Source organism: Asterias rubens, chromosome 4, assembly GCF_902459465.1.
Source record: "Asterias rubens chromosome 4, eAstRub1.3, whole genome shotgun sequence".
Classification (NCBI taxonomy): Eukaryota; Metazoa; Echinodermata; class Asteroidea; order Forcipulatida; family Asteriidae; genus Asterias; species Asterias rubens.
In genome coordinates, this window is record NC_047065.1 from 10,041,917 (window position 1) to 10,069,867 (window position 27,951).

Below are 27,951 nucleotides of genomic sequence, written 5' to 3' on the forward strand. Positions count from 1 at the left end.
TTTGAAATTTGTTACGTAACATGCCGCCACAGTATCCTCTCTTTGTAGTACGCACAATTTTAAGCACCTTGAGAGCGATCCATTTCTTGGAGGTAAAGGGTCGAGTAACGAGGTTGTGAGCCATTGTTCTCCTTATTTCAAGTAGAGCGTGTGCAGTATATGAATGCATAGTACAAGATGGATATCAATGTCAAGCTATGTACAAAACTCACATGGATCAGCGTGCTGTGCAGCTCCAAAACAGTTAAAATGAAGAAACTATGTAGAAATCATCACTAATACTGGTATCAAACTGGCTGACAAGTACCGACGACAGAGCAGTTAAACAATCAAACAGACTATATGGCACATAAATACTAAAATAAAGCAGAAATTCGATAGTGTTTGAAGAGCAAAATAAACAGCAGTGCAGCGTCACATTCAGTGGATAATGATTCAAACTTCAAATTTTGACTTTTAGGTTTCAGTCAATTTGGGTCCCACATTCATGGAATGACCCATGAACTTGGCAATGGCTGTTTCTGTGCTGCATTGTGAGCATGTCTAAATGGCCTCCGAGGGACAAGTGCTTGGTTGCTTACTGTAATGTCACGATTTGCCCTAAATGATCTAACTACACACATTCTGTTCCAACAAAATAAATAAGTTGTGTTTCTTTGTATAGTTGACAGTATACAGATATCTTTGGCTGAAATTGAAACTACAGTATGTACACGAGGGAATGCATCAAGTTTGTTCTTTTCTTTCTGTGCTGGTTTCAGGGTGTGAATTTTTGTCGAGGAGAAAATGTGACAGGAGTGATGACTCATGAGCAGACCAATCACAGCTCTTCTCCACTTCTCTTTCATCTTGGTCGAGACCCTGGAGAGAAATATCCTATCAGGTACAGATCGACAGAAATAAATCAAATCTTGCTATATAACAACGCAGTGGAGCTCTGACAAACTTTCATCAGGTCCCTTTGGTTTTTAGAAACTAAGCTTGGGCGATATCTCAATGTTATCGAAAATCGCGATTACCATATCAGCTAGATATTTTGTTAATCGAATTATCGGCAAATCGTGGTTTTGATGAAGCATATTACCTAATTGAGACAGCTTGCAACCACAAAGGGCTGTTTAAAAAAATGTAAAGTCCCAGAACCATCTGCAAGATTCCCCTTTTGATCCCGAAATGACAGGATTTCTTTGAAAAAGACAACATTAAACAATTAAAGTCTTTAGGACCAGGCAGTCTCACACAGACACTACAGAAGTAATACAATTGTATCATTTTTCCCCTGTGTGTGTGGAGCTGGTCCTTTGCCACAAAATGAAAACCACATTTGGATCATAAAACCATAAAACACACCACAACCCATCAGAAGTCACCACATGTGCATTATGGATGCTCTGGCTAGCTAGAATGAAATGGGCGGGATCTAGCAAAATATGCACACATGTAAGAACAGTCATGCGCAGTAGACACTTCAAAAGACACTTTACATGTATGTCAGTATGTGTGTGTAACTGAAAGGCCCAGGTTTGCACACCATGGGTAGACAGTACACCCGACAGATGTATACCTCAATTTATTTTTTACAGAGTATTAAAATTGTGCAACAAAGTTGTCAGAATTTTAGGTTCAGATGAATCACGATATAATCGAATATCGCGGTCTTTTTTTGACGGTACATTCTGAAATAATAAAAGCAATATTGCCCAAGTTTCTTAGAAACACAGAGTGACCTAATATGGTTAAAGTTTAATGGATGTTCAATGTAATATGTTAAATGAATTGGTTAAAAGTTGTTTTTAAACAAGTGATTTAGATTTAAATCCACTGGACACTGACTGGTAATTGTCAAAGACTAGTCTTCACATTTGATGTATCTCAACATATGTATAAAATAACAAACCTGTGTAAATTTGAGCTCAATCAGTCGTCCAAATTGCGAGATATTAATGAAAGAAAAAAACACCCTTGTCACACAAAGTTGTGTGCTTTCAGATGGTTGATTTCGAGACCTCAAATTCTAAATCTGAGGTCTCAAAATCAAATTCGTGGAAAATTACTTCTTTCTAAAAAAACTACGTCACTTCAGAGGGAGCTGTTTCTCACAATGGTTTATATATAAACCTCTCCCCATTACTCGTTACCAAGTAAGGTTTTATGGTAATAATTATTTTGAGTAATTACCAATAGTGTCCACTGCCTTTAAAAACTAACTGATGTGCTTATTTGATTTCAAAAAAATCAGTGATTCTGGTAGCCTTGCTCAAGGCAGTCGCATTATTCGCTCCGAAAAGACACCGCTGTAAACCCACCCGTATACCGTGCGTGGTGCGTGCGAACACACCGCATGGCCCACCCGTACACACTGTCACATCGTACGACTACTGTGCACACAAGTCATCCGCACTCGTACCACTAACCGCATGCGGAGGCCGTTAGGCCGACAGCCTTGTCGGGTCTGTAACTTCAGGGTTTAATGTGTTGTATTGGAAAATTTCCACTTGTGGAAAAAAATGGGGGGGCTCTCAGATATGCTAGTATGCAGCCCATGAATATGTATATCTTTCGTCAGACCTATCAGACAACACAGGATGTGAGGCAAATGAATTATTCATTTTGACGTCCAATCACGCACGCCTACCATGCTCGCTGAGCGTCCGTGGTGGTGGTGTGTGAAGACATAACTCGTCTTTCGCGGGCATTATGGTAATGAGCTGACCGTGGGAACTCTTTGCTTATTATAGTAATGAGGTCAGTGGCTTCAACACAGACCCTACAAGGCTGTCGGCCTGACGGCCGACGCATGCGGATAGTGTACGGGGGCATCGTGTCGTGCGATGTTACGCACAGTGAATACGGGTGGGTTTTTATACAGCGACTGTATAATTCGACTGCCTTGAGCAAGGCTATGATTCTGGTAAATTTATTCACTGCCCTTTGTTAGTTCTATGTCACAGTACCCACTGAAATAACTCCTCTGAAATTGTTACTTGAAGCCATGTTTCACTTCTACATAGCACCAATAGTAAACATACAGGTTCACAAAGAAATGTGAGATTTACCATAACTTGTGCATTGCCTCAGTAACATTTTGCATATAGCAGTGTACATCTTTCCCGCCATCTTATGATCTTTTTAAAGAGGATTTTGTTTGTATTTAATTTGTTCCTTCTATAATTGTTGACCTTAATTACCTTTTTAAAGAAAATAGTTTGTCAGAATTCATTACCTGATTAAACATCACTTGTCAGGCCAGTTGAGAAAAAAAATACATTAGGAGGCAAGACAAGATTGAGGGTACTCCTTTTGGAAAAGTGGGTGGGGTTTGTCAAATGATAAACTAGACTAAAAAGTTACCTATACACTGTATATACTGTACTCTGAATGTTATAGCAATGCATTCTACTGAAGTCATATTTGATGTTTGTGTTTAGAGTAGGCAATTCCTCATAAAGTATTAGTACTTTAGGTACATGTAAGTGGAGAGTTTTCATTTTTATGAAATTTGTTTAAAAGTTTTCATGCCTTTAAAACAGCTTATTTTCTGTGGGTGTTTTGTATGGGTACAATTTAAATTTTCAATATAGTTGTTTGATAAAAGTTTTCTGATTGAACACCTATCTGTGAATGGCCAAACATGGCTAAGTGTTGTTTTCTTTGTTTCTTTTTGGTAGCAATTCAACCCAGGAGTATAAGGATGTAATTATAGAAATAATGAACGTGGTCAAGGACCATAAAGACAAGCTCATACCCGGTGAACCACAGCTCAATATTTGTGATGCTGCAGTACAGGTAAAAACAGTTCTCATTCATCCCTTTGTTATTGTTTATTTTGTCTGCATGTTGTGAATTTGATGGTTTTTAAGCTTGTGACAACTTGATATTTCATTTATCTTTAAAACAAATCTAATGTAGTAGTACTCGCACAAACTCAAGTGCTACTTTTGTACCGTTTTGATGGTTCTCGAGTACCGGTACTCGCACTCGGATAGCAATCTACTCATACTCAAAGTCCATACTTACTATTCAATTGTAAAACGATCTGTACTCTGACTTCGATGTTATGTTATAAAGTACTCTGAGTCTGATCAAAATACCACTTCTTTTCCACTCTCCTACCTGTATGCGTTATGCAAGGAGTAGAGGCATAAAACTCATTCTAAAATTGAAATTGAAGTCGTCTATGATGTGTTTAAAACAGACATTAATCGTACATGTAACAAAGCACACTACAGTCAAGGAGTTAGTATAAAAAAAACACTCAATGTTTTTATACCTCATGTTGCAGTATTTGTGTAATGAAGTATTAATATTCCTACATGTATACTCATAAATATCCAAGTACTTTAGTACTCGGCTTTTGGACTGGCTATTCGGATATCAGAATACTTGGACACTTGTACTCATACTCGATGACACATACTTGAGTGAAAATCACTTGACAACACTTGTTTACATTGACCTAAAGCAAGTACATTTAGGTGAACATCTTTCATCAGATTATAAACATAATTATCTTTAAGCAGGCTTAAATTCTGATTGGTCGGTCCATAGCAACAAGAGTGTCATAAAAGCCTTTATTCATGTTATTGCACGGCCCATATCACAACCTGTGTCTTGTGTGTTATATGTCACGTGCCAAGTGTGCTTGAAGATATTCGGCCTCGTTGGATATGGGACACAGAAGCGCTATATTTTTACGTATTCCACTCGCGCTTGTGTGATAACTTATAATGACATTATAATTTGAATAAATACTAAATAAATGCGTGCTGGGCTTTCATGAATCTTAATTATTTCCTATTTTGATATACCTGGCCTGAAGTTCTTTACTGACATTGTTCTCTTTGGATCACCTGTCAGCTGGGAGCTGCTGATTCTACTTAATCATGAGCAAATATCCTTAGGCTATACATTTATTATATTTCATCTGATAACTTCTTGATTGGCAAGTTTCAAACAAGGTTCTGGCCATCTGCTAGGTAGATCAAAGGTCATTTGTCGCACAACCTAAACAAAATTAGTAGTCAATATGTGACCCAACTCCTTCATTATGTTTTGCCTTCGCAGAAGTGTTGCACTGTGTACATTTATAAAACTGTTTCAAATTCCCCACGTACTTGAACAAACTATTTTTAATGTAGTTTTTTATGATGTGTTGAGTGTCAAAGTGTATGGGATAAGTGCCTTCAATTTCATTATTTGTAAAGAAAAACCTTCATCAAAAGATTTGTTTTATTTTACTGTTAAATACAACTAATATTATAATGATTTTTTTGTTCAGTGTGTTTTATAGCTGTATTGAGTTGAACCCTCATAATTTATAAGGCTATATTTCTTGTGTTTCTAACATGGTTTTATTATCACTAGTCTAATAGACAGACCAATCCAGCTTGGTATGTACATGTACATCCATATGGCTTTTTGTACATGAACATGTATGCATGGGTACTGTATGTTTGTTATTGATTTCTGAATAATGTTTAGTGTCATTTGTATGTCTACAATGTTTCATGTATTAGTTTCCATCACGCAACTGATAAATCAATGATACTAATAACTATACCAATCAACACATGTCGACTTATTGTGATGAATTTGCTTTTTCCCGTCTCTTTAGAATTGGGCCCCACCAGGATGTGAGAAATTAGGGGATTGTCTCCCAATACCAAAGTCCAATCCTTATAAGTGTGGATGGCCTCACTAAGCATTGGATACATCTTGGTAAGCTATCCCATTATAGTGATGTAATTTAATGTCAATTAGCAAAAATAATATTAAATCTCTCAAAGAGAAGGTTCATGTTTTATAACTGACAATGTCGCTGTGCAAAAAATGAATCATCCACAGAATATTTTATGAGCCAAATTCAAAATTTATTTTACCTCAATTTCACAAGTTGGATTTAGAAACATAGGTCAAATTAGAAATTTGCAGGGAAAATTAAAGACAACAATAACTGTGTAAACTGGCTTCCCATTAAGCATCACTGCCAGTCAGGTTTAATGTTCATCATATACTCGGGCAAAAACTACACATTATGTACAGGCATAGTGTATTAAAGACACTGGACACTATTGGTAATTGTCAAAGACCAGTCTTCTCGTATGGTGTATGTCAACATATACATAAAATAACAAACCTGTGAAAATTTGAGCTCAAACAGTCGTAGAAGTTGCGAGATAATAATGAAAGAAAAAAACACCCTTGTCACACGAAGTTGTGTGCTTTCAGATGCATGATTTCGAGACCTCAAGTTCTAAATCTGAGGTCTCAAAATCAAATTTGTGGAAAACTACTTCTGTTTCTCACAATGTTTTGTACTATCAACCTCTCCCCATTACTCATTACCAAGTAAGGTTTTATGATAATAATTATTTTGAGTAATTACCAATAGTGTCCACTGTCAAATTAGCTTTGACAACTAATTGTCAATATTTATACAGTTAAACCTTCCCTTACCCATCCTATTACTAAAATAAAAATCACACATTGATTATAATATGATTATAACATCTACACACTAATTAAAGTCTCATAACTAATCCTCAATCCAAAAAAGGCTCATTAATTATAAAAATCATCAAAGTCCCGCAAAATCAATTGTACAATGTAGCTACACATCTAAGTGAATCATTGTGTGACGATAGTTCCAAGTATAAATCGCATATTCTTGTCCAAAGGATGTTGAGGGATCTTAATGCAGTGAAGGATTCCTTATCAAAATACCAGGTCATATATTTTTTTTAGAGGTAACAACATTCTTAGTGTGTTATCTGTATAGTAGTCAAGGTAGTCCATACAGCAAAAGATGCACTTTATGTAATGTCAGTTTTATTGAAACATGAAACAAAAGAAGACTCTAAAATGAAACACTACTCAGCTAATGTTCTGAGCACACAGAATACAACCAAATGATTTGTTTTCTCAAACTATTTCTTCATAAGCTTGACTACAGTGTGTAGTAGTATGGGATGGTTGTATAGGTCCCTTAAAATGGCTGCCATCATTGAGATCAAACAATGAAAGTGTGCAGTTGTATGCGGAACTCTCAGCCAATGCCAGGTCTTCATTGACCTCAGGGTGCTGTTTAGTTGACATCATATGAAAGGGATCTATTGATTAACAAGTTGCCAAAACGACACACTTTTTGATCTTATTATAAAACTGTACAGTCTTTTGGTTTTACCATGAAAGTCAAAAAGTGTATTAAAGTCAAAAAGTGTATTGGAAACAAATTAAAAAGTGTAGCTATATTTTAAGCAATGTTTAACTTAAAACTATAAATGTCAATACTTAAAGGCAGTGGACACTGTTTGTAATTACTCCAAATAATTTTAGCATAAAGACTTACTTGGTAATGAGTAATGGAGAGCTATTGATAGTATAAAACACTGTGATAAACGGCTGCCTCTGATATAACAAAGTTTTTGAGAAAGAAGTAATTTTCCACGAATTTGATTTGAGACCTCAGAGTTAGATTTTGAGGTCTCGAAATCAAGCATCTGAAAGCACACAACTTCGTGTGACAAGTGTTTTTTTTATTTCATTCATATCTCGCAACTTCGATGACCCATTGAGCTCAAATTCTCACAGGTTTGTTATTGTATGCATGTTGAAAGAGTGGGAAGACTGGCCTTTTTACAATTACCAATAGTGTCCAGTGTCTTTAATGCCAACATTTTAAACGACAAAGACAAATAAATAAACAAATTAACCGTAGAGAATTATTATTGTTGGATTGAACAGAGAGAGACAAATTTACCACCCACCTCCGAGTTTACATGTAAAAATAACAAAATAACAAATCTCACCCAATAATTGCCCAGTCAAGTTCCATTGTGGTTTATTACTTGATATAAAGAAAGGTTGCATCCCCTTACAATGCTGCTTCCCAAGTTGTGTAATAAACGAATGCAATCTACTGATATATGGTTGTATAGTTGTATGAATTTGACTGATGGCCTTGAACAGGTTATTGACAGAACAGGGACACTGCAACTACTTGACTTGTCTCGCCTCAAAAAGTTGCGACTTCAACACTAGTCAACCTAGAGGTTCAAATCCCTAAATACCCTAAATATGATTTACAATTACCCTAATCCAGTCAGTCTCTTATGTGGTTTGTTACTTGAAATATCATTGTGGAAACTTTTCTTATATTAGTTTATGTTTTATATAAGATAGTTATTTAACTACATAGTACTTATTTTCTCTACAGTATTTGTCTTTCCCTATGTTAAACAGCAGCTTCAGAATAATCTCAATGTTTTAACTTTTACCCTTTTTTGGCCAAACAGACATCGTAGATGCCGATTTATAACCATTTTACAAATTTGCATTTGGTAATAAATAATTCAAGTCAAAAAATGCACCTCTCTGCACGCCTTTTTCAGCAGAGAGTCAAAAACGGTATTTATTATAATGATCCCTTGGCGTCAGTGGCGATTTTTCCCTAATTTAGTTTGGACACAGTTCTCCAGCTTTGGCAAACTGAGGGCGCTATTTTCCACATCAAATAGCCGCCAATGACATCACAATTCCTTTGTCACGCGTGTTTGTTTGACCTCACGTTTTTCTGAACTTGAATTGGCATGGAGTGTTTCGGAGAAACCATTTTTACCATGTTTTAACGTGAGGTACAAGACTCGTTATATGGTTTTTCTGTTTCCTGTGGACTGCATCTATTACATAAAATGTTACAACTATGTATTTCTGAGCATTCTGCGGCCGCTGTTTAACATACTCAAGAGAAGGGATTAAACATGGGTGTTGTTATATGCTATCACTATACCTCAAACATAATCGTGACCGAGAGTCGAGTGCTCATTGGTCCAATCATCATCATGTGTCAGGTGTTAATTCTGCTAATTACCAAGCATGCACGCAAGTATTCATGCAAGTGGTAAATGTGCATCACAAGTAATAGCTCCCCGGGAGCTATTCTACTTGCCATGAGCACTGCCATTGCGCGCAAGACGTCATCCCAGGGCGCTATTCTCCTTGTCATGCTTTTACAATTAGAGTACTGTTTTGTATACACGCACGAACGCTCTCTTAGCGACATCCAACACATGAACAAAGTTATCATGTGAATTTTGTTTCACAGTCATCATTTTCTTTTGCTCAAACCTCATATACAGTGGCGTAACCAGAGGGGGGGGGCAGGGGGGGGGGGGCCGTCGCCCCCCTCCCCCCGCTCAGAACCCTTGCCCCCCCCCCCCCATATGAAATCAGGGAAAAGTATACTCTTATAGGCCTAATATATAAATCGTTTAAGGCTGCATGAAATGCTGCCGTAAAAAGGAAAACTTTTATTCATATCAGTAGGCCCGGTGGACTACTATAACATGAAAAATGCATGGAAACGCGCGCGCGATCGTATTGGCGGTAAAAATTGTTTGTTGTGGTTTTGTGGTTACGGAGAGTGCAGGATGTGACAAAGTTCTGTTAAAGGCAGTGGACACTATTGGTAATTACTCAAAATCATTATTAGCATAAAACATTTCTTGATTACGAGTAATGGGGAGAGGTTGATAGTATAAAACATTGTGAGAAATGGCTCCCTCTGAAGTGACATAGTTTTTCGAGAAAGAAGTAATTTTCCACGAATTTGATTTTTGAGACCTCAAGTTTAGAATTGGTGGTCTCGAAATCAAGCATCTAAAAGCACACAACTTCGTGTGACACGCGTGTTTTTTTCTTGCATAGTTATTTCGCAACTCTGACAACCAAACGAGCTCAAATTTTCACAGGTTTGTTATTTTATGCATATGCTGATATACACCAAGTGAGAAGACTGGTCTTTGACAATGACCAATAGTGTCCACTGTCTTTAAATACGTTGTGGTCTGAACGCAGACCAATGGCTCCGTTAACACAACTTAGTCAGATCATGGAGGTAGAACCTCCATGGTCATCTGACCGTGGAGGTAGAAATTTCTACATCTGCACTACAAAGAAATTTACTACAGCAAAATGGCCAGCGAAAAAGGTTGCTTAGACCATTTCTTCTCCTTTGAAGCAAGCAGTGCAATGGGAGACTTTCTGGGACGATAGAGGGCAGCAGACTTACCGGGTAAATCCATTGTTCTCAGAATTATGCGCATGTTCAGAACTACGTAAACAATGGAAATTTACCCAATATGTCTGCTGCCGCCTAGCGTTGGAAAGTCTCCTATTGAGAGGTATGCCTATTTTAAATATCCGTTTCATAACTAAAATGTGATTATTAAACACCCACATTTCAATCCTGTTTTTTTTTACACTTGTTACAATAGAAGTAAAAAAAAGAAGAAACATGTTTAGTGTGTGGGTTTCTCAAAAAAAGGAAGGAGGAGGGGCTTTTCATTTTTTATTTCAAGATGGCCGCCATGAATGTCAAATATAAATTGTTTTTTTCTGCTGCTGAAATACACAAAACATTAATGAAACAGTTTGGTCAAGGCATTCAGACAAGGCATTCAGATTTTTTTTGTTTTTGCGGAGATCATTTAAAATAACCCTTTTTCAAAAAAAAAAAATTTGCATAAAAAAAACTTAAGAAAAAAAAGGAGGTGTCCTGTAAAAAGGAAGCGGGCGGGGACGCTTAACATTTCTATTTTTATATATTTACTTGGCCTAATAGTATTATGTTTTGGTTATTTACGCACCCACAGAGCCTATTTGAGAATGCCGTGTACAACTCTAAATTGGTACTTGGTGATCACAGTTGGAAAGTTTTATCTTATACAAAATGACAAGTTCTCTAAGATTTTGTTGTTTTCGCAATCTTTTGTTACCTGCTGACTTTGTAGACTGTTTTAGAACTGCATTGGTGTGTATCAACTATATATCAGTTAACATATTTAATGATAATCTTGCACTTCTTTGGCCCCCCCCCCCCCCCCCCCCCCCAATTTAATCTTTGCCCCCACTTGCCCCACCAAATGAAAATGTCTAGTTACGCCGCTGCTCATATAACATATAATATATATGAAGTACAGTAAAATAAATACATGTATAACATGGTTTATTTCTGGTGACTAGTCGATGAGCTCCCCTCGGTATTGGAAGTTGACAAACTGTAGTTCCCTCGGAAAACACCTCGGGGAGCTTATATCGACCAGTCACCCTCAAACCATGTTATACTTGTATATTAGTTATCACAAAAGCAATAGTGGAACAAGGAAATATTAAGCGTTTTTTCGTCCCATTTCCAACATGGTGTATGGGACGCAGGCATGCTATATTTTCCCCTATTCCATGACTGTGTGTTAACAAACTTATCTTTGAGTGAACTTGATGGGTAGCATTAAATGGTCCAATTAGCTGAGTCCGAACAGCTTTAATAGAGCTAAGGTTTGATATTGGCTTTGCAAAATAGGTTGATATCAAACTTGTTAATATGGCTGGACCCATAGGATTCAAACAATAACAGTTCAAAACCCAACAGTATACTTTTCTTCTAAGGAAGTAGTTTTGTTTTTATAGTAAAACCTAAATGGTACACATATCATTATTTAATGTTACTTTACTAATATTTGTATCATAGGATTCTATTTGAAAAATTTTCTTTCAAAATGGAAAGTGTGTTTATTACCTTATTAGTTAAAAAACATGCTATTTTATATCACATAGTATACCCTTTTGTAATAAAACAATCTCTTTGCATTCAAACTCTAAACCAACCTTTAATAGATTCAAAATGTATAATTTTTGTTAATTGTCCTGAAAACATTATTAATATAATAATTTTATCAAAAAACTGATTCCTCTTTATCATAACTATCACTCTTTGGAGGAATTTAAGGTTCTTTTCTTATTGAAGGTACAATCATGTACGTTTGTATTGGGAAGTTATTATTTGTACATATTATTCACATCTACATGTACATGCTTTGAAGACGTATCACACATTAAAATATATAGCACTCATTTCAACAAGTTTTTAATTTGGAGATCATTATGTATTGTAAAGATTTAAAGGAACATTACAGAATTTATTTTGCTAACAAGACAGTTGCTGGCAGTGTTAGCGCTTTATGTAAAACACCATATACATGAACAAACAAACCTGTAGAAGTTTAAGATCGATCAGCCATCTGGTCACGAGAAAATAGTGAAAAACTTATTACACATTTTGCATGACATCGATTAATTTTTTTTTTAAATAAAATGCTCACTGAGCGATAAACTCCACAAGGGAAATTAGTTTTGTTTATTTCTTTGTCATCAACATTAGACCGAGTAAGTTTTATGTTAATCTGTGATCTTAGACGATTTTTTTCTTACAATATCTGTAATGCTCCTTTAACCAAGAACAAGCCCAAGTCATTTACTCTGGCTGAGGTAATGAGCAAATGTCTTGTTCTCCAGTAATTCCACCCCACAAATCTACTCCATGGAATGCAGATGAGAAATTAAGTCACTTATAAAGATCATTTCTACTTCCCATCTTACATAATAAATTTGGATACAGCATTGTTCTTTGGAAGTTTATATTTATCATTCAATCTCTCTGATCTTTAATAATAGCTAACCCAAGGTCATTGCTTAATTTAACCATCCTTTCACAGTCTTTGAGCACCATGTTGGAATGATGCATGCACCAAAACGTTATTATACCAGCCACTGGTGTGTTGGGCTCATTCATTCTTGTTCCATGCAAGACAGACATCGTAAAAACATTAGCATGAGTCCAGGAGCCACTGTCAAAAGTGAATTTGGATTTCTTTATTTGGATGAAGAGGCTGTGCAGCACTTCTCCTGAATGACTCGTTGTACTGGTTAGCACGTACCCAAGGGGAATCAGGATCCACATAAGGTCTCTGCTGCCGGGGTTCAAATCCTAGCTCACTGTCCATGATTTTCTCATATTCCTTCATCTGGTTATTAGTCATTGGAAAGTCATGGCTAGAGGTGGAAACCCCTGGCCCCCCAGTATTGTTGTTTGTGCGTGTAGATGGAAACTGACTGTACTGTGTGTTATATTTGTCCCCTAGTGAGTTCATTTCATGAGACTCTTGGTTCTCTTTATCCATCATGAGCTGCACCTGCTGGTTCATCATTCTCCTCTTAGATGCCATTGTCTTAGCTTTCTCTCTTGTCCTTAGACATGAATGTCTGCATGTTACACAGGTTGTTATGACGGTTACAGATACAATAATTCCCATGGTAACAGCCAACACTATATCAACTTTACCATCCATCCAGCCAGTCTGGTCTTTAACTTCTGAAATATCATAAAAGCACATGAACTTTTCAATAGGTTTTAGCATTGTATGACCAACCTTGTGCACTGTGATGCAACCTTCCCTTGCCAATTGTTTGGACGAATGAGCCATAACAATTGCTTTGGGAATGACGCTGAGAATCAGCATAGAAAGTCAATGTACACCGTCCTATATTTAGTTCCATATATGACAGTCCAATTGCGGCAGTAAATACATTGCAAACTAAAGGATGATACGTGACATTTGCTCCACCAATCGTGAATAAGGATCTATGTGTGACTTTTATAAAACCTATCAACTTTGCAGTGTAACATGATAACCTTTGTTTGCAACTCTGCACAGTCTACCCGCAGTACACTCAATATAATAAGTCTCTTTTGTTATCTGCGCGAGTTAGCGTGATTTTTCATGCGTGACCTCGGTTTGAATACTAATTAGTCCAAAGGGCTTCTGAAATTCAGTCTTTTTCAGCCTTATCTGAAAAGTATTGACATAAATAATGTAGAAGTACACTGAAATGAAGAGCATATCTGTCGTGTTGTATGAAAAAAACTTGCTGCAACTCAAATTTTAAAAAGAGAAATTTGAACGTAAAAAATGGCTTCCAAAATAAAGAAAACAAGTCACATATCTATAGGGCGCCGTTTATGACTTTATTACGACACCAATGTATATAGAATGACACCAATATATATGGAATGAAACCAATATATATAGAACGAAATAAATATAATGAATAGGGTAGATGGCCTTAGCTTTTGATCCAATCCGGACCTTCTTCAGAGGCATAAAACAAGTACAAACAAATACATATCCATTTATAGAAAAAGAGAGGGGGAAAGGGATTAAGGAAAGGATCCAGAAAGAAGCGGGAAAATAACAGCCAATCAAAGTTTCTATTTCAGAGACAATTTTGGTGGCTATGAACCAATAGGAGTGAAGTGGCGAGGACAAAGGATGTTTAGAATGAAAGGATGGGTTAATGGACCATAAAAGTGGTAAATGTATTGTTCGACAACAATGCAGGGAGACATGAAAGGGTAGGATTAGAGAGCAAGTTGCATCATGATGCAACTAACAATGGTCAATTAATAAGAATAGCAAGATCAAAGGTATGATGATTTTAAAAATAGGTATGTGGGACCTGTGGAAAAATAGGGGGGCGGGGTTACTTACATCAGATAGTTACAGTGATGAATTGATAAAAACAACTTTAAACTAGATTAATTTATACTTTATGTACAGAATATATACAGCAATAAGTTCTTAGGCAGAAGTGAAGTGGAGGGTAATGAGAAGTTATTTAACACCAGTGTTTATAAGTAGGATTTGAAACTTCGCATGGTGGAAGTAAGATATAGAAAAGTTTGCGGTAACACCATGTAATAACAATCTCTAAATGAGTTGGGGTGGTTCCAACGGTTCTTTTCAGAACCACCCCAACTCATTTAGAGATTGTTATTACATGGTGTTACCGCAAACTTTTCTATACCAGTGTTTATGTTGAGTCCAAAGGGTTTGACTGTCTTGAGTTGGTGGATCCAGTGTGATTTTCTACTCTTGCGATGTGTCATCACCATTGCAAGCTTCAATCACCAGAAGTTCAACATCAATGACACTATGATTGGGGCTGTTGAAGTGGATAGAGACTGGGTACGGTTTCTTAGTCTTTATGGAAGAGACATGATTCGCTAAGCGAAGACTAAGTTTGGTCTTAGTCTCTCCCACATATTGTAGCCCACATCTCTTACATGATATTACATAGACTACATTAGACGTGCTGCATTCAGAGTCGGTCTTGATGTTGTATGAAGAGCCAGTGGTATGACTCTTCACCTTAAGTGAGGGCTTAATGTGCAGACACGTTTTGCATTTGGAACGGGTACATTTGTGACAGCCCAGTATATCTGTCGGGGGTTGTGTTTGGACTATACCTGGGGGAAGTTTGGCCCTGACTAGTATGTCACCAAGGTTCTTAGGGCGGCGGAATGCAACCATGGGAACCTCAGGGATTGCTGAGTGTAACCTGCTGGAGGAGTGAAGTATAGGCATGTTATTATTGAGAATTGAGGGAAGTTTGGGTAATTTGGGGTGGAAGGTGGTGACCAAAGCAACTCTATTGGTAGGAGCTTTTTTAGCTCCTGTGTTAGTCAACAGAGTATGACGAGGTACGTTGAGAGCCCTGTTGATAGCAAGTTGGACCCTACGTTCGCTGTGTCCCCTAGATACAAGGTGTTTCCTTAGCTCTGATGAGCGCCTCTTGTACAGATACGCCTGATACGTAAGGCCTGACTGTAAGCAATTGCCTTCTTACAGTGACTAGGGTGACAGCTATTGGAGAGAAGGTACTGGTGGGTGTCGGTGGGTATACTGTAAACATCTGTGACAAGGCCATTAGGAGACTTGGTTATTGTCACATCTAGAAAGTTCACACTGGTGAGAGATTGTTCGGTACTGAACTTTATGGTGGGGTGAAATGAGTTGATATGGTCAATAAACTCATCCAAGCTGTCTTGGTCACCACACCAGATGGAGAAAATATCATCAATAAATCTCCACCAAACTAGTGGTCGGTTAGGGGCGGAGGACAGGAGTCTGTCCTCCAACTGAGACATGAATAGGTTGGCATATGAGGGTGCCATTTTGGTACCCATGGCAGTACCCTGTACCTGTAGAAAATGCCTGTCAGAAAATGTGAAATATTCTTCATTAGAATGTGGCTCATGAGTTCCTTAATATGACTCACTGAGGGGCGGGACTGATTACTAGCATTGAGGGCAGAGACACATGCACTCATGCCTTCATGATGGGGTATGTTAGTATACAGTGATGAAACATCAAAAGTAACCAAAATAGCAGAGTCGGGTACTTGGTGCTTGACCTTATCTAGTTTGTGGAGAAAGTCTTTGGTATCCTTGATGAAGGAAGGAATACGGCAGACTATAAGGGTTTGAGGAAGCTATCTACAAACTCAGAAATGCGCTCTGTGGGGCTACCATTCCCAGATACAATAGGTCTCCCCGGGTTATTGGGCTTGTGTATCTTAGGTAGAAGGTAGAACCTTGCTGTACGGGGGTCATGTGGGAGGAGATAGTTAAATGTATCTTTCTCGATACCATTGGCGTTATAAATCCTAACCAGGGTGTCACTGATATCTTGGGAGAAAGATTCAGTGGGATCAGAAGCACATTCAATGTAATGATCAGTGTTACTGAGCTGTCTAAGGCCCTCAGCAATGTAGCCATGTGTGTTCATGACTACAACTGCGGACCCCTTGTCAGCCCGTTTAATCACTATGTCTGGTGATTGGTAGTCTTTGTTCAGGACTCTCCTGGATTTGTAACAAGAAAGCGCGCTATCACCCCCAACGCGCTATCAACCATATCAAACATAATGCGCGTGCGTAGGTTTCCCGGCCGCGCGCCCCTTTTTTTGGGGGGGGGGGAGATTTAACGAATGTGCCAAGACTCTCCTGTGATAGCGGTTCTCGGGTGATAGCGGTTCGTGGTTGATAGCGCGTTGGGGGTGATAGCGCGCCCTGTTGTGACAAATCCAGGTGATTGGCGGAGTTGTGTCAGGGCGTGACGCTCATCTTGGGGGAGGTTATTGGGAGTAGGGGTACTGGGGGCATTAAGAACCTCGGAGTTAACCGAATTGATGTATGTCTATAGAGACACATCTCGGTTCTTAGGGGGTACCCAAGTACTCTTTTCCCTGAAGCGGTTGCGGGGAATAGGTTGGGTCTCCACAGATGACTCGTCATCCATGGAGGGCTCTACATGAAAGTATTCACGTAGGCATAACCTACAATTGAATTGGGCCATGTCCTATTGGAAAAGAAGTTTGTTAGGTTCTCTGGGTGTGGGGCAAAACTTAAGACCCCTTGAGAGGAGTTTAACCTGTGGGTCAGTAAGGACCATGTCAGACAGGTTAACTACAGTATTGGTCTCTGGCGACCTAACAGTAGGAGGAGCAATGGTGGCTCTCTTACTGTGGAAACGTCTATGGGTGTGTTTCTTATGGTTAGCCTGGACATTCATACGTTTCTTGTTCTGTGTGTCCATTAGGGTGGACCTTAAGTGTTTGACGTTACTTAGTATGGTATCTTGTAACTGTTCAAACCCTTCAATAGAACATGACTCCTGGAGTTGAGACTCAGTGTCTGTTATCTCAAGCAACTGGTTATCAATGAATTGTTGGCATTGATTTTCCAGCAACTTGATCAAACGGAAAGACGTATTAGTGAGTGTCTTGTTCCATTTCTTCAAAAAGGGTGGGACAAGGTCCCCAAAGGAAGGGGTACACTTGATCTGTAGGCTTTTGGGAATGATACGGGACAAATGATAAAAACGGTAGTTATCAAGATGTGACATGTAACGGGTGTTCTTTTCCTTAAGTTTACGAAGCTTGCGGATAATGCACTTGGTGTCGGGAGCAAGTGCCATAGTGGATGGGGAAATACAGTCAAGGGGAAATATGTATAGGACGAAATAAAAAATATATAGAACGAAATATGAAATATATAGAACAAAAATAAATATATAGAACGAAAATAAATATAGAGAATGAAGTAAAAAACATATAGAACAAAAATAAATATATAGAACAAAAAATATATAGAACCTAACAAAAATATATAGAACGAAATAAAATATATATAGAATAAAATAAAGTATAATTATATAGTATGACAAAATATTATAGAACAAAATACATATATACATATAACCAAATAAAAAATATATAGAACAAAACAGTAATATATGGAACGAAACATTAAATAGAACGAAGCGCCCCCTTCGACGAATAAGGGCCAGGCCGCACAGTGCGGCCTCTTCGTTCTATATATTTTTGTTTCATTCATTTCTGTTCCGCGCTATTAGCGTAGGTGCATGAACATTAGCATAATAGCAGGAAGCGCCGCCCGCGGGACGGACCAGTATTTTAGACTTGAAATCAAGTCGTTAGACAACAGAGTCGTCGTGCACACTTCCTTACTGCTGATGATAAACGTTTAATTATCGATCGCTGTTATAAGGAGGGCTACACGACTGGACATAATAACTCAAAATGTTCAATGATCTTAGATTATCACACAGCCATAGACAATTTTCCCAATTTGGAGGAACAAACTGCAACTTAAATTCAGGCTGGTTTATGACGATTCAGTTCCAAGTGCAGCTGAAAGAAACATTTATTACAAAAATAATTGCAGATATGGGAGTGTTTTTTGAACATTGCCCTAACAAATTCACGGCTATTTCGGCCCGACGATTTACTATTTCGACCGCGGGTGATTTATTGTCGTTTTTAAAACGAAATACGTTAATGTTTTGTTGTTGCTGTTCACGGGTTCAAGTCAAGAGAGGGCGCTGTAACCAAACCCTATTTTCATAGTGCCCGCCCGCCCGCCCACAAAAAACGCGCGCACGATCACGACTAGATCTAGTTCATGACCATGTTTCACTGAGCCAGCCAGAATACAGAACGTTTCAAGATACGCAGCGTTGCTTACGTTTCAAGATATGCAGCTACGTTTACGTTTCAAGATACGCAGCTACGCTTACGTTTCAAGATACGCAGCGTTGCTTACGTTTCAAGATATGCAGCTACGTTTACGTTTCAAGATACGCAGCTACGCTTACGCTTCAAGATACGCAGCGTCGCTTACGTTTCAAGATATGCAGCTACGCTTACGTTTCAAGATACACTTCTCATGGGCACTTTCGAATCCTTCTAAATTCCCTCCCCTTCCCCAAGATGCTTTAAAAAATTCGTTCACATACCAGGGCCCACCAGTTTTATCTGTTGAGCAGAAAATACTGCTTAAAAAAATTTCTTTACTAGCCAAAGTTTTTGGTATTGGCACCAGCCACAAGTCCAAACATTTCAATTTTAAGTACTTTTTGATATTCAACCTCTAGTCTTGATGACCCATACTTAAATTTTTAATCATAACGTGCACTACCTTGTTTTGCAACACATTCCAATCATCCTCGCCTGACACACTACAGAATTCATCCCCCTCTAGCCACCCTTACCTTTAGCATAATCGATTCTCCTTCCTTTGTTTCAAGTTACCATATTATATCTTTTAATAATAACCTTTTGTACTATTAGTGCTATTATTTGTTTTTATGCTGATTGGTGTTGTAGTTGAAGAAAATACTTGTTTTTTTTTAGAGTCTCAGAGAAGTTCTTCTTGCACCACTTTTGTTATAAATAGGCTATCAATGAACATTGCATAAAAATATTTCAACCCCGGCGGCGTAATTTACTTCATAATATCAGCAATGCCTGCTTCTCAAGGTGTTATGGCTTTTGATTTGTAATCTGTTAAAAAAAAAACATTGGCACCGTGTTCTTGGTTTATTTGTAGTCATGGCTTAGTATTTATAGTTTTGATCTTGAATTTTGCTGGCTGAAGTGAGTTCCCCTAGTGCTAGTTACATAATACTCTGAAAGTTGGATTCCTGTTTTCTTATAACGTATGCTGCATGCCGTGGTGACCGAAACAAAAGAAGGAAGAGTTCTGAAACTCAGCAATCCAAGCTGATGCATGCATCCCCCTTTTTTCTCTATATTATTGTTTGGTAATTTCACTTCAAACCAGCCTGAATGTAGTCTTATCCCTTTAGTTTGTTTCCCAAAATTGGGAAAAATTCTCTGTGGCTGTGTGGTTATCGATAAGGTCATTGATTTTTTTAAGTTAACATGTCCAGTCGTGTAGCCATCCTTGTGCACGACGACTCTGTTATCTAACGACTTGATTTCAAGTCTAGCATACTGGTCTGTCGCGCGGGCGGCGCTTCCTGCTATTTATGCTTATGTTCGTGCTACTAAAGTACTATGCTAATGTTCGTGCTACTAAAGTACTATGCTAATGTTCGTGCTACTAAAGTACTATGCTAATGTCGTGCCGTGCAGCTATGCTAATGTTTGTGCTATTACGCTAATGTTGTACAACCCCTGGCCCTTATTCGTCGAAGGGGGCGCTTCGTTCTATTTATTTATGTTTCGTCCCATATATTTCTGTTTTGTTCTATATTATTTTTATATTGTTATTTCGTTATATTTCATTCTATATATATTTTATTTCACTCTATTATATATTTTTGTTACGTTCTATATATTTCTTTTTCGTTCTATATATTTATTTTCGTTCTATATATTTTTTATTTCGTTCTCAATATTTTTATTTCATTCTATATATATTTTATTTCGTTCTATATGTTTATTTTCATTCTATATATTTATTTTCGTTCTATATATTTCATATTTCGTTCTATATATTTTTTGTTTCGTCCTATATATATTTATTTCGTTCTATATATATTGGTTTCATTCCATATATATTGGTGTCATTCTATAAACATTGGTGTCGTAATAAAGTCATAAACGGCGCGGCGCCCCATACATATCCCTGCAGATAAATAACAAAGGAGATTAGTGTACTGCGGGTAGACTGTGCAGATTGGTGTATAAGCTTGGGTGAACAATTTGATGTTTGTTAAAATGAGTCTTGTTTCATTACTGCAAGCACAAAACCAATCGGAAACAGGGGTCTTCCATTTTGAATCTAATAAAGAGCCCAAACACAAGCTTTACGGCACAGACAGTTCATTGCATTGATGAGGGTGCAGTCATCCTTTAAGTCTAGCACTTACCACACATTGAAGCTTCTTCATCAAAACCATAACTCCAGCAGTTCTCTCTGCCATTGCATACAAGAGACTTGTTTAAACACATGTATGGTCCACATGGGAATACAATGTTTTCATCACAAGGTCCTGTGAATAGATCAGATTGAAAATCCATGAGCTCATTTCACTTTATTCAATGACTTTTTAAAACAAAGATCTCCATAATCACATGGATCTCCATATTCTGAGACTATTCATTATCAATTTTTAAGCTGCAAAATTATTGATTAATTTTGTTTTATCACACTTTACACTACAGTGGCAATGGCAGAGAAACTAAACATTGCGCCTAAAGTTAACAAAATAGTTAAGATCTTTAATTGATGGTTTGATTTTCACTTTTGACTTTATCAATACAGGAGTTCCCATGATCTAACTATATAGACTCTTATTTTATTCAAGTATGATTGCAAATGTTTATCTCAAATTTGACAAATTTCAGTTATTTGATTCAACTGATTTAAAACTCAAATCAGGTAAACTTACTGTCTGTATATGCTGTAAACATCATGTTCACATTGTTGTATGAACTTTGGTTGGATGCCACAAAACGAACGAACATACGATTGCTGATTGTCATTGCTGCGGGCGCTGTTGTACTGCAATACTCGCCTATCAACCACTCTTCGGCACTATACATGTCATAAATCATGATGCGGTTTTTCATACATTCATTTTTGTTGTTTAGTTCGAATTTATCAAATTTTATCAATATCTGTTGAAGAAAAGAAAAAAGTACATTAATCTTTGAACATAATTGTAGAAGTGCTCTGCCCCCTTTCAATGAACAGTGTACCTTATCAAGAGAACAAATAACCTTTGTTTGAAGGCAGTATTTCTTATGCACTTTGCCTGTGACGTCACTTCTGCACCATCCTAGTATAGTTATAGATAGCTGAATAAGGATTCCACCATTGAAGATTGAAGATTGAAGTAGACAAGTTGTTGAAAACCAGTGTTCTCACTTGTTGTAGAGAGAGGTTGCGTGACCCCGCAAAAAGTTCGTTGTGCGCGCTGGCGGCCATGTTGAGTGGTAACGCGTCGTCTGCTCGCAACAGCAGACGCACGTTTGTAACCGAGAAAGTTGGTTTTTCTCTGATAGACAAATATTTTGTGAAGGTCTGGTCGACTGGTCTCCAAACATTGAACTATTCTCAGCAGTGTCGTAGCCAGATGTTATTAAATACCGTTACTCTGAGCGCATTTAAGTCCATTGATGCACCAAATTCGATGGGTGACGGAGGTAAAGGTGCACATCGAGGAAAATTTGCTCGTGAAAGTAATCAAACTTAGCAGTTTTACTGTTGAGGCCGCACTTATTGCGAAACATTATTTATTTTGTATGGACGTGCACATGGCTACCAACTACCTACCACATCACGGTACCACCACTGTAGAAAACAAATTATTTTTGTTAAAATCGGCACTCTGGGATTTTAGATAAATGTTTTCGGCAATGGTGGTGCGGTATTTGGCTGGCCTCATCGGCACTCTGGTATATTTTAGATTCAACTATCTGAAGAGGGCGATTCACGTTGACAAAATGTCTTGGCATAGATTTGATTTATTTTGAGATGGTTTATTAATAATACAACAAAAATATTCTCGGCCAGAGGCCGAAAAACATTTTGTACATATCATGTACACATTTAAAAACTTCCAATATACAAAAGACAAGATTGAAGAAAGCAAAGATGTCTTAAGCAAGTCAAAATTAAGTTTAAGAGAGTGAAATTAGAGAGAAAACAACGATACAGGCAGTGGACACTATTGGTAATTACTCAAAATAATTATTACCATAAAACCTTACTTGGTAACAAGTAATGGGGAGCCGTTGATAGTATAAAACATTGTGAGAAACGGCTCCCTCTGAAGTAACGTAATTTTCGAGAAGTAATTTTTCACGAATTTGATTTCGAGAATTCAGATTTAGTATTTGAGGTCTCGAAATCAAGCATCTGAAAGCACACAACTTGTTTCTTTATTGCTACCTCGCAACTTCGACGACCAATAAATTGAGCGCAACTTTTCACAGGTTTATTTTCAGCATAAAAAATATGTTGAGATACACCAAGTGAGAAGATTGGTCTTTGACAGTTACCAATAGTGTCCAGTGTCTTGAACACATAAATATTTGGGACTGGAATGGAAGTTCAAAACTTAAGTGTCATCTCAAAAGACTCTTTAAAGACAGTGGACACTACTATTGGTAGTTGTCAAAAATTAGTCTTCACAGTTGGTGTATCTCAACATATGCATAAACAAAACAACAAACTTGTGAAAATTTTAGCTCAATCGGATGCGAAGCTGCGAGATATTAATGAAAGAAAAAACACCCTTGTCACACACAGATACGTGCGTTCGGATGCTTGATTTCGAGACCTCAACTCTAAATCTGAGGTCTCGAAATCAAATTTATGGAAAATTACTTCATTCTCGAAAACTACATTACTTCAGAGGAGCCGTTTTTCACAATGTTTTGAACTATCAACCTCTCCCCATTACTCGTTACCAAGTAAGGTTTTATGCTGATAATTATTTTGAGTAGATACCAATAGTGTCCACTCCCTTTAAAAGGTTGACTGAATTTCAATTCTATGTTGTTTACCTTTGACACATCTTCCACATCTATCTGCCATGTGCAGTCTATTGGAGCATGTGGATCTGTGTGACGAATAAGATCTCTAGCTTCCTTGACTGAAAACGCTCCATCATACAAATTAGCAATATGGAAGAAACATTCTGTGGGACAAATGAGCAATGTGTAAGAAACATTCTCTAATACAACATTGAGCAATATGTAAGAAACATTCTCTAATATAACATTGAGCAATATGTAAGAAACTTTCTCTAATACAACATTGAGCAATATGTAAGAAACATTCTCTAATACAACATTGAGCATTATGTAAGAAACGTTCTCTAATACAACATTGAGCAATATGTAAGAAACATTCTCTAATATAACATTGAGCAATGTGTAAGAAACATTCTCTAATATAACATTGAGCAATATGTAAGAAACATTCTCTAATACAACATTGAGCAATATGTAAGAAACATTCTCTAATACAACATTGAGCAATATGTAAGAAACATTCTCTAATACAACATTGAGCAATATGTAAGAAACATTCTCTAATACAACATTGAGCAATATGTAAGAAACATTCTCTAATATAACATTGAGCAATATGTAAGAAACATTCTCTAATACAACATTGAGCAATATGTAAGAAACATTCTCTAATATAACATTGAGCAATATGTAAGAAACATTCTCTAATACAACATTTAGCAATATGTAAGAAACATTCTCTAATACAACATTGAGCAATATGTAAGAAACGTTCTCTAATACAAAATTGAGCAATATGTAAGAAACATTCTCTAATACAACATTGAGCAATGTTGCAGAAACATGTTTCAATTGAAATGAGCAGTATTGCAGAAACATACAGAAACAAATGAGCAATATGGAAGGTTCTGTGTTTTAATTAACGTCCGTCGATATATCGAAAATACTCAAAAACTCGATATTTTTTTGACATCGAAATCGCCGATGTCACTTTTATAATCATATCGTAATATCGGATTTTCGATATATATCGAAAAATTTCGATATTTTGAAAATTTCGATGTTCCTAAATGATATCGAAAATACCAAAAGAGTGTCCGATTATTTAAAAGAAATCTGTGTTTGAAAAGCCGTCGTCGTTATGTAGTTTCATCATTTTGAGTTGCCCTATTAAATAAAATACGTTTTACAAGCAAGTATGTCTGCATGTTCTTTGTGTTTTCGCCATCAGCCGCCGGCCCGCCGCAGAAGTTCACGACCCCGCGGCGAGCGCACTGTAAAACCTCAAAAGAAACCGCCGCTGCTGCCCCAGCCTATCGGCTGTTTAAGATGCAACTTCCCATTGTGCATGTGATCAAAATCAATGCGTCTTCATCACAGCATTATTGACTTTGCAAAAATACCCCGCAAAAACTTCCCCGAATCAACAAGACAAACAAAACAAGGAAGAAAACAATCTTACAATAATCTTTCTATCAATCCATGGTATCGTAATGGCGTCATTTTGGTCAAATAAAGCCTACACGTTGTGTTGTTTTCGGTGAACAAGCTAACATTTCCGAGGAACTATATGCTTCGCAGACCACGCTGTCGGCGGCTATTGCGTGCGTACCAGCGAAGACTATGCTGTTGTACGGTTTAAGCGTGCACACCAGCGTGTATGGTTATTGCAATTCGGGGGGAAAACCCGTTTGCCCAAGCATGCGCAGACACATGCAGTCTTTGGTCAAGGCGGTATCGCGTGATGCACTGCGTTATTTCGACAATAGAGGGCGTTCTAGCATTCAATGTTTCTTGCCTTGGTTATAGAATGCAAAGTAAAAAGACTACGAGCCTTTATTGGAGACTATGTGACTGCATGCTGCGTGCGTTGTATATTGTGATCGCTGAGTGGTAGGTCTGTGTTTTGCGGGACTTTCTAGTGATTTTTTTTCGACGATTATCTCAACCATTTTCAACCGTAAAGGTAGTCCGCGCACCCGTCGGACAACTTGATTGACACTTCTACGTCAATGCATCGGCAACTGACACCTAAATGTCGGCGAGTCACGCAGCTCACAAAGGCTCTGTGTCATTTTGAGACGGCCAATCATGGCCAATCACGAATCGAGAATTGTGGTGAGCGTTCACCAATTGGCCAAGCCAGCGGTAGCGGCGATCATACTTTGTTGTAAAACCAGAAATAATCGGGGCGGGACTACGCAATCTGAAATTGTTTGGACTACAAACAAGTTCGGGGGATCAGACAAAAACAAGTTGAAATGTAACCCTATTAAACTGTCAGTCTATGGTATAAATATTTCTACCTCCATGAGTATACCAAGTGCTGTTTTTAGGCTTCCATCTTGCGCGCGGGAAATACTCGATATATCGAGTATACTCGATATTAAATTTTCGATATATCGATAATGGGAAAAAACCGACATCGACGGACGTTAGTTTTAATCATGACAATATGGACCGGAGCTCAAAGAAAAAAAACTTGTAATAACTTTAAGAGCACTGTAGAATCCCTTGAGCAAAAGTTTTTATATTTTGAATATATAAACATGTAAATGAATATCAAGGACAGTAGATTTCTGAAATGTCAAGTCATAATAACCTGCATGTAAGAATGGTTGTCAAGTTGGTACATCAATCTTAAATTAATGGCTGTATAATTCTTTCAACATTTCTAACAATCTCGAATGCTAAATTCCTTGGTTTTATGATTCAATGAATTCTGGATCGGGCAAAACCGATGCAATAAAAACAGCGACAAACCAGCCATTTATAGGAAGTGCAAGAAGGTGCACTATGGATAGCACTTGAGTCAAAGACTCTTTCAGTGCCATTTTTTTTTATAAGCTAAATTTACGTGAATGAAAAAAGAAAAGAAAACAAACCTGAATGCATAAAATAGTTTTAAAAACATTGAAACTATTTACAATTACCGATGTTATATTTTACTCTGGTAATATCTCAAAGGTTCAGATTTTAAATTGGGATATCAGACAGGGGGGATGGCATTTGTCAATGTTCTTTTCAAATTGTTGATGATTCTTAAAAAATCAAAAGCGACATTTTTGGAAACGTGGATATTTAAAGAAAGGGACAACAAAATTTGTTTCCCTGAAATAATTTTGTTATTCATTATTCAGTAATTTTCTCCAGTCAAAATGTATGCTGCCTATAAAATTTCCAAATATTTGAGCAAATAGGACTTCGGCTTACATCATGTCTAAGATTCATTTGTTCCAAAATAAGGGCTTGACTGAAACAGCCAATTTTGTGTCGTTTTTTTGTAACTTTTTAACAAAAATTTGAATCTTCAATTGAAACTAAAAACCAACTTTTGCTTTATAAAGGCAGTGGACTATTGGTTATTACTCCAAATAATTATTAGCTTAAAACCTTTCTTGGTGACGAGTAATGGGGAGAGGTTGATAGTATAAAACATTGTGAGAAACGGCTCTCTCTGAAGTGTCATAGTTTTTGAGAAAGAAGTAATTTCCACGAATTTGATTTCATGACCTCAGATTAAGAACTTGAATTCTCGAAATCAACCATCTAAACGCACATAAATTCGTGTGACAAAGGTGTTTTTTCTTTCATTACTATCTCGCAACTTCGATGACCAATTGAGCTCAAATTTTCACAGGTTTGTTATTTTATGCATATGTTGAGATACACCAACTGTGAATGCTAGTCTTTGACAATTACCAATATAAGTGTCCACTGCCTTTTAACGGTTGGCAACCCCAGTCCATGACAGGGAGATGATAGAAAGGGAGATCTAGTTCCATTGATACGATCAGCAAGGTCGATGCTTACCTTCAGGTCGAGGTGTCTCGGTTGGTGGAGCTGATGGATAACAAACAGAACAGTCAGTTATACGTATTTTAATAGAAATATGTGTAGTTATAATAAAGTGTTTTTTTTTAAGACACTGGACACTTTTTTAGTAATTGTCAAAGACCAGTATTCTCACTTGGTGTAATCCCAACATATGCAGGAAATAACAAACTTAACAACAAATTTGGAACAAATTTTCGTCAAAGTTGCGAGAGAATAATGGAAGAACTTGTCACACAGAGTTGTGTGCTTTCAGATGCTTGATTTCGGGACCTCAAAATCTAATTCTGGAAAATTTAAATTCATGGAAAATTTCTTCTTTCTCGAAAACTATTTACTTAAGAGCGGTCTCTGCATGGACTCCTTCCCGTAAAGGTTTCGTGATCAACTACACAAAGTGTCTACCCTTTTATTGCAATTTTTAAATGTCGTAATTATATACACATAGTAATTTGTTGTTTATTAATTCCCCCTCTTGTAAAAAAAAAAAAAACCTTTGAAACACAACCCTTTTCCCCTTATAAATATGTTGTATGCATTAATGCACAGTAGATACCGCACTGGAAAAAAAAGGGGGGGGGGTGCAGGAAACAACAAACATTTCTTAACCGTTTTGGTGATGTCTTTT

The 27,951-nt window shown here is 37.3% G+C and overlaps 2 protein-coding genes across 4 annotated transcripts in view; one reads left to right on the forward strand and one right to left on the reverse strand.

Annotated features, from left to right (window-relative positions):
• LOC117289225 (N-acetylgalactosamine-6-sulfatase-like) overlaps positions 1-6,122 on the forward strand; it is a 28,485-nt gene extending 22,363 nt beyond the window's left edge. For all 3 annotated transcript variants that reach the window (XM_033770245.1, XM_033770244.1, XM_033770243.1), the window contains exons 8-10: positions 762-883; positions 3,669-3,786; positions 5,615-6,122. In XM_033770245.1, coding sequence (XP_033626136.1) covers positions 762-883; positions 3,669-3,786; positions 5,615-5,701 — 327 coding nt within the window. In that variant the 3' untranslated portion in view covers positions 5,702-6,122. The remainder of the gene's footprint in view (positions 1-761; positions 884-3,668; positions 3,787-5,614) is intronic.
• Positions 6,123-12,203: 6,081 nt separating this feature from the next.
• The window catches only part of LOC117289745 (neuropilin and tolloid-like protein 2), a 39,478-nt gene continuing 23,730 nt past the window's right edge, over positions 12,204-27,951 (reverse strand). The window contains exons 5-9 of the mRNA XM_033771007.1: positions 27,303-27,332; positions 23,520-23,653; positions 21,398-21,626; positions 20,876-20,998; positions 12,204-13,207 (exon numbers count right to left, since the gene is read on the reverse strand). Coding sequence (XP_033626898.1) covers positions 12,687-13,207; positions 20,876-20,998; positions 21,398-21,626; positions 23,520-23,653; positions 27,303-27,332 — 1,037 coding nt within the window. The 3' untranslated portion in view covers positions 12,204-12,686. The remainder of the gene's footprint in view (positions 13,208-20,875; positions 20,999-21,397; positions 21,627-23,519; positions 23,654-27,302; positions 27,333-27,951) is intronic.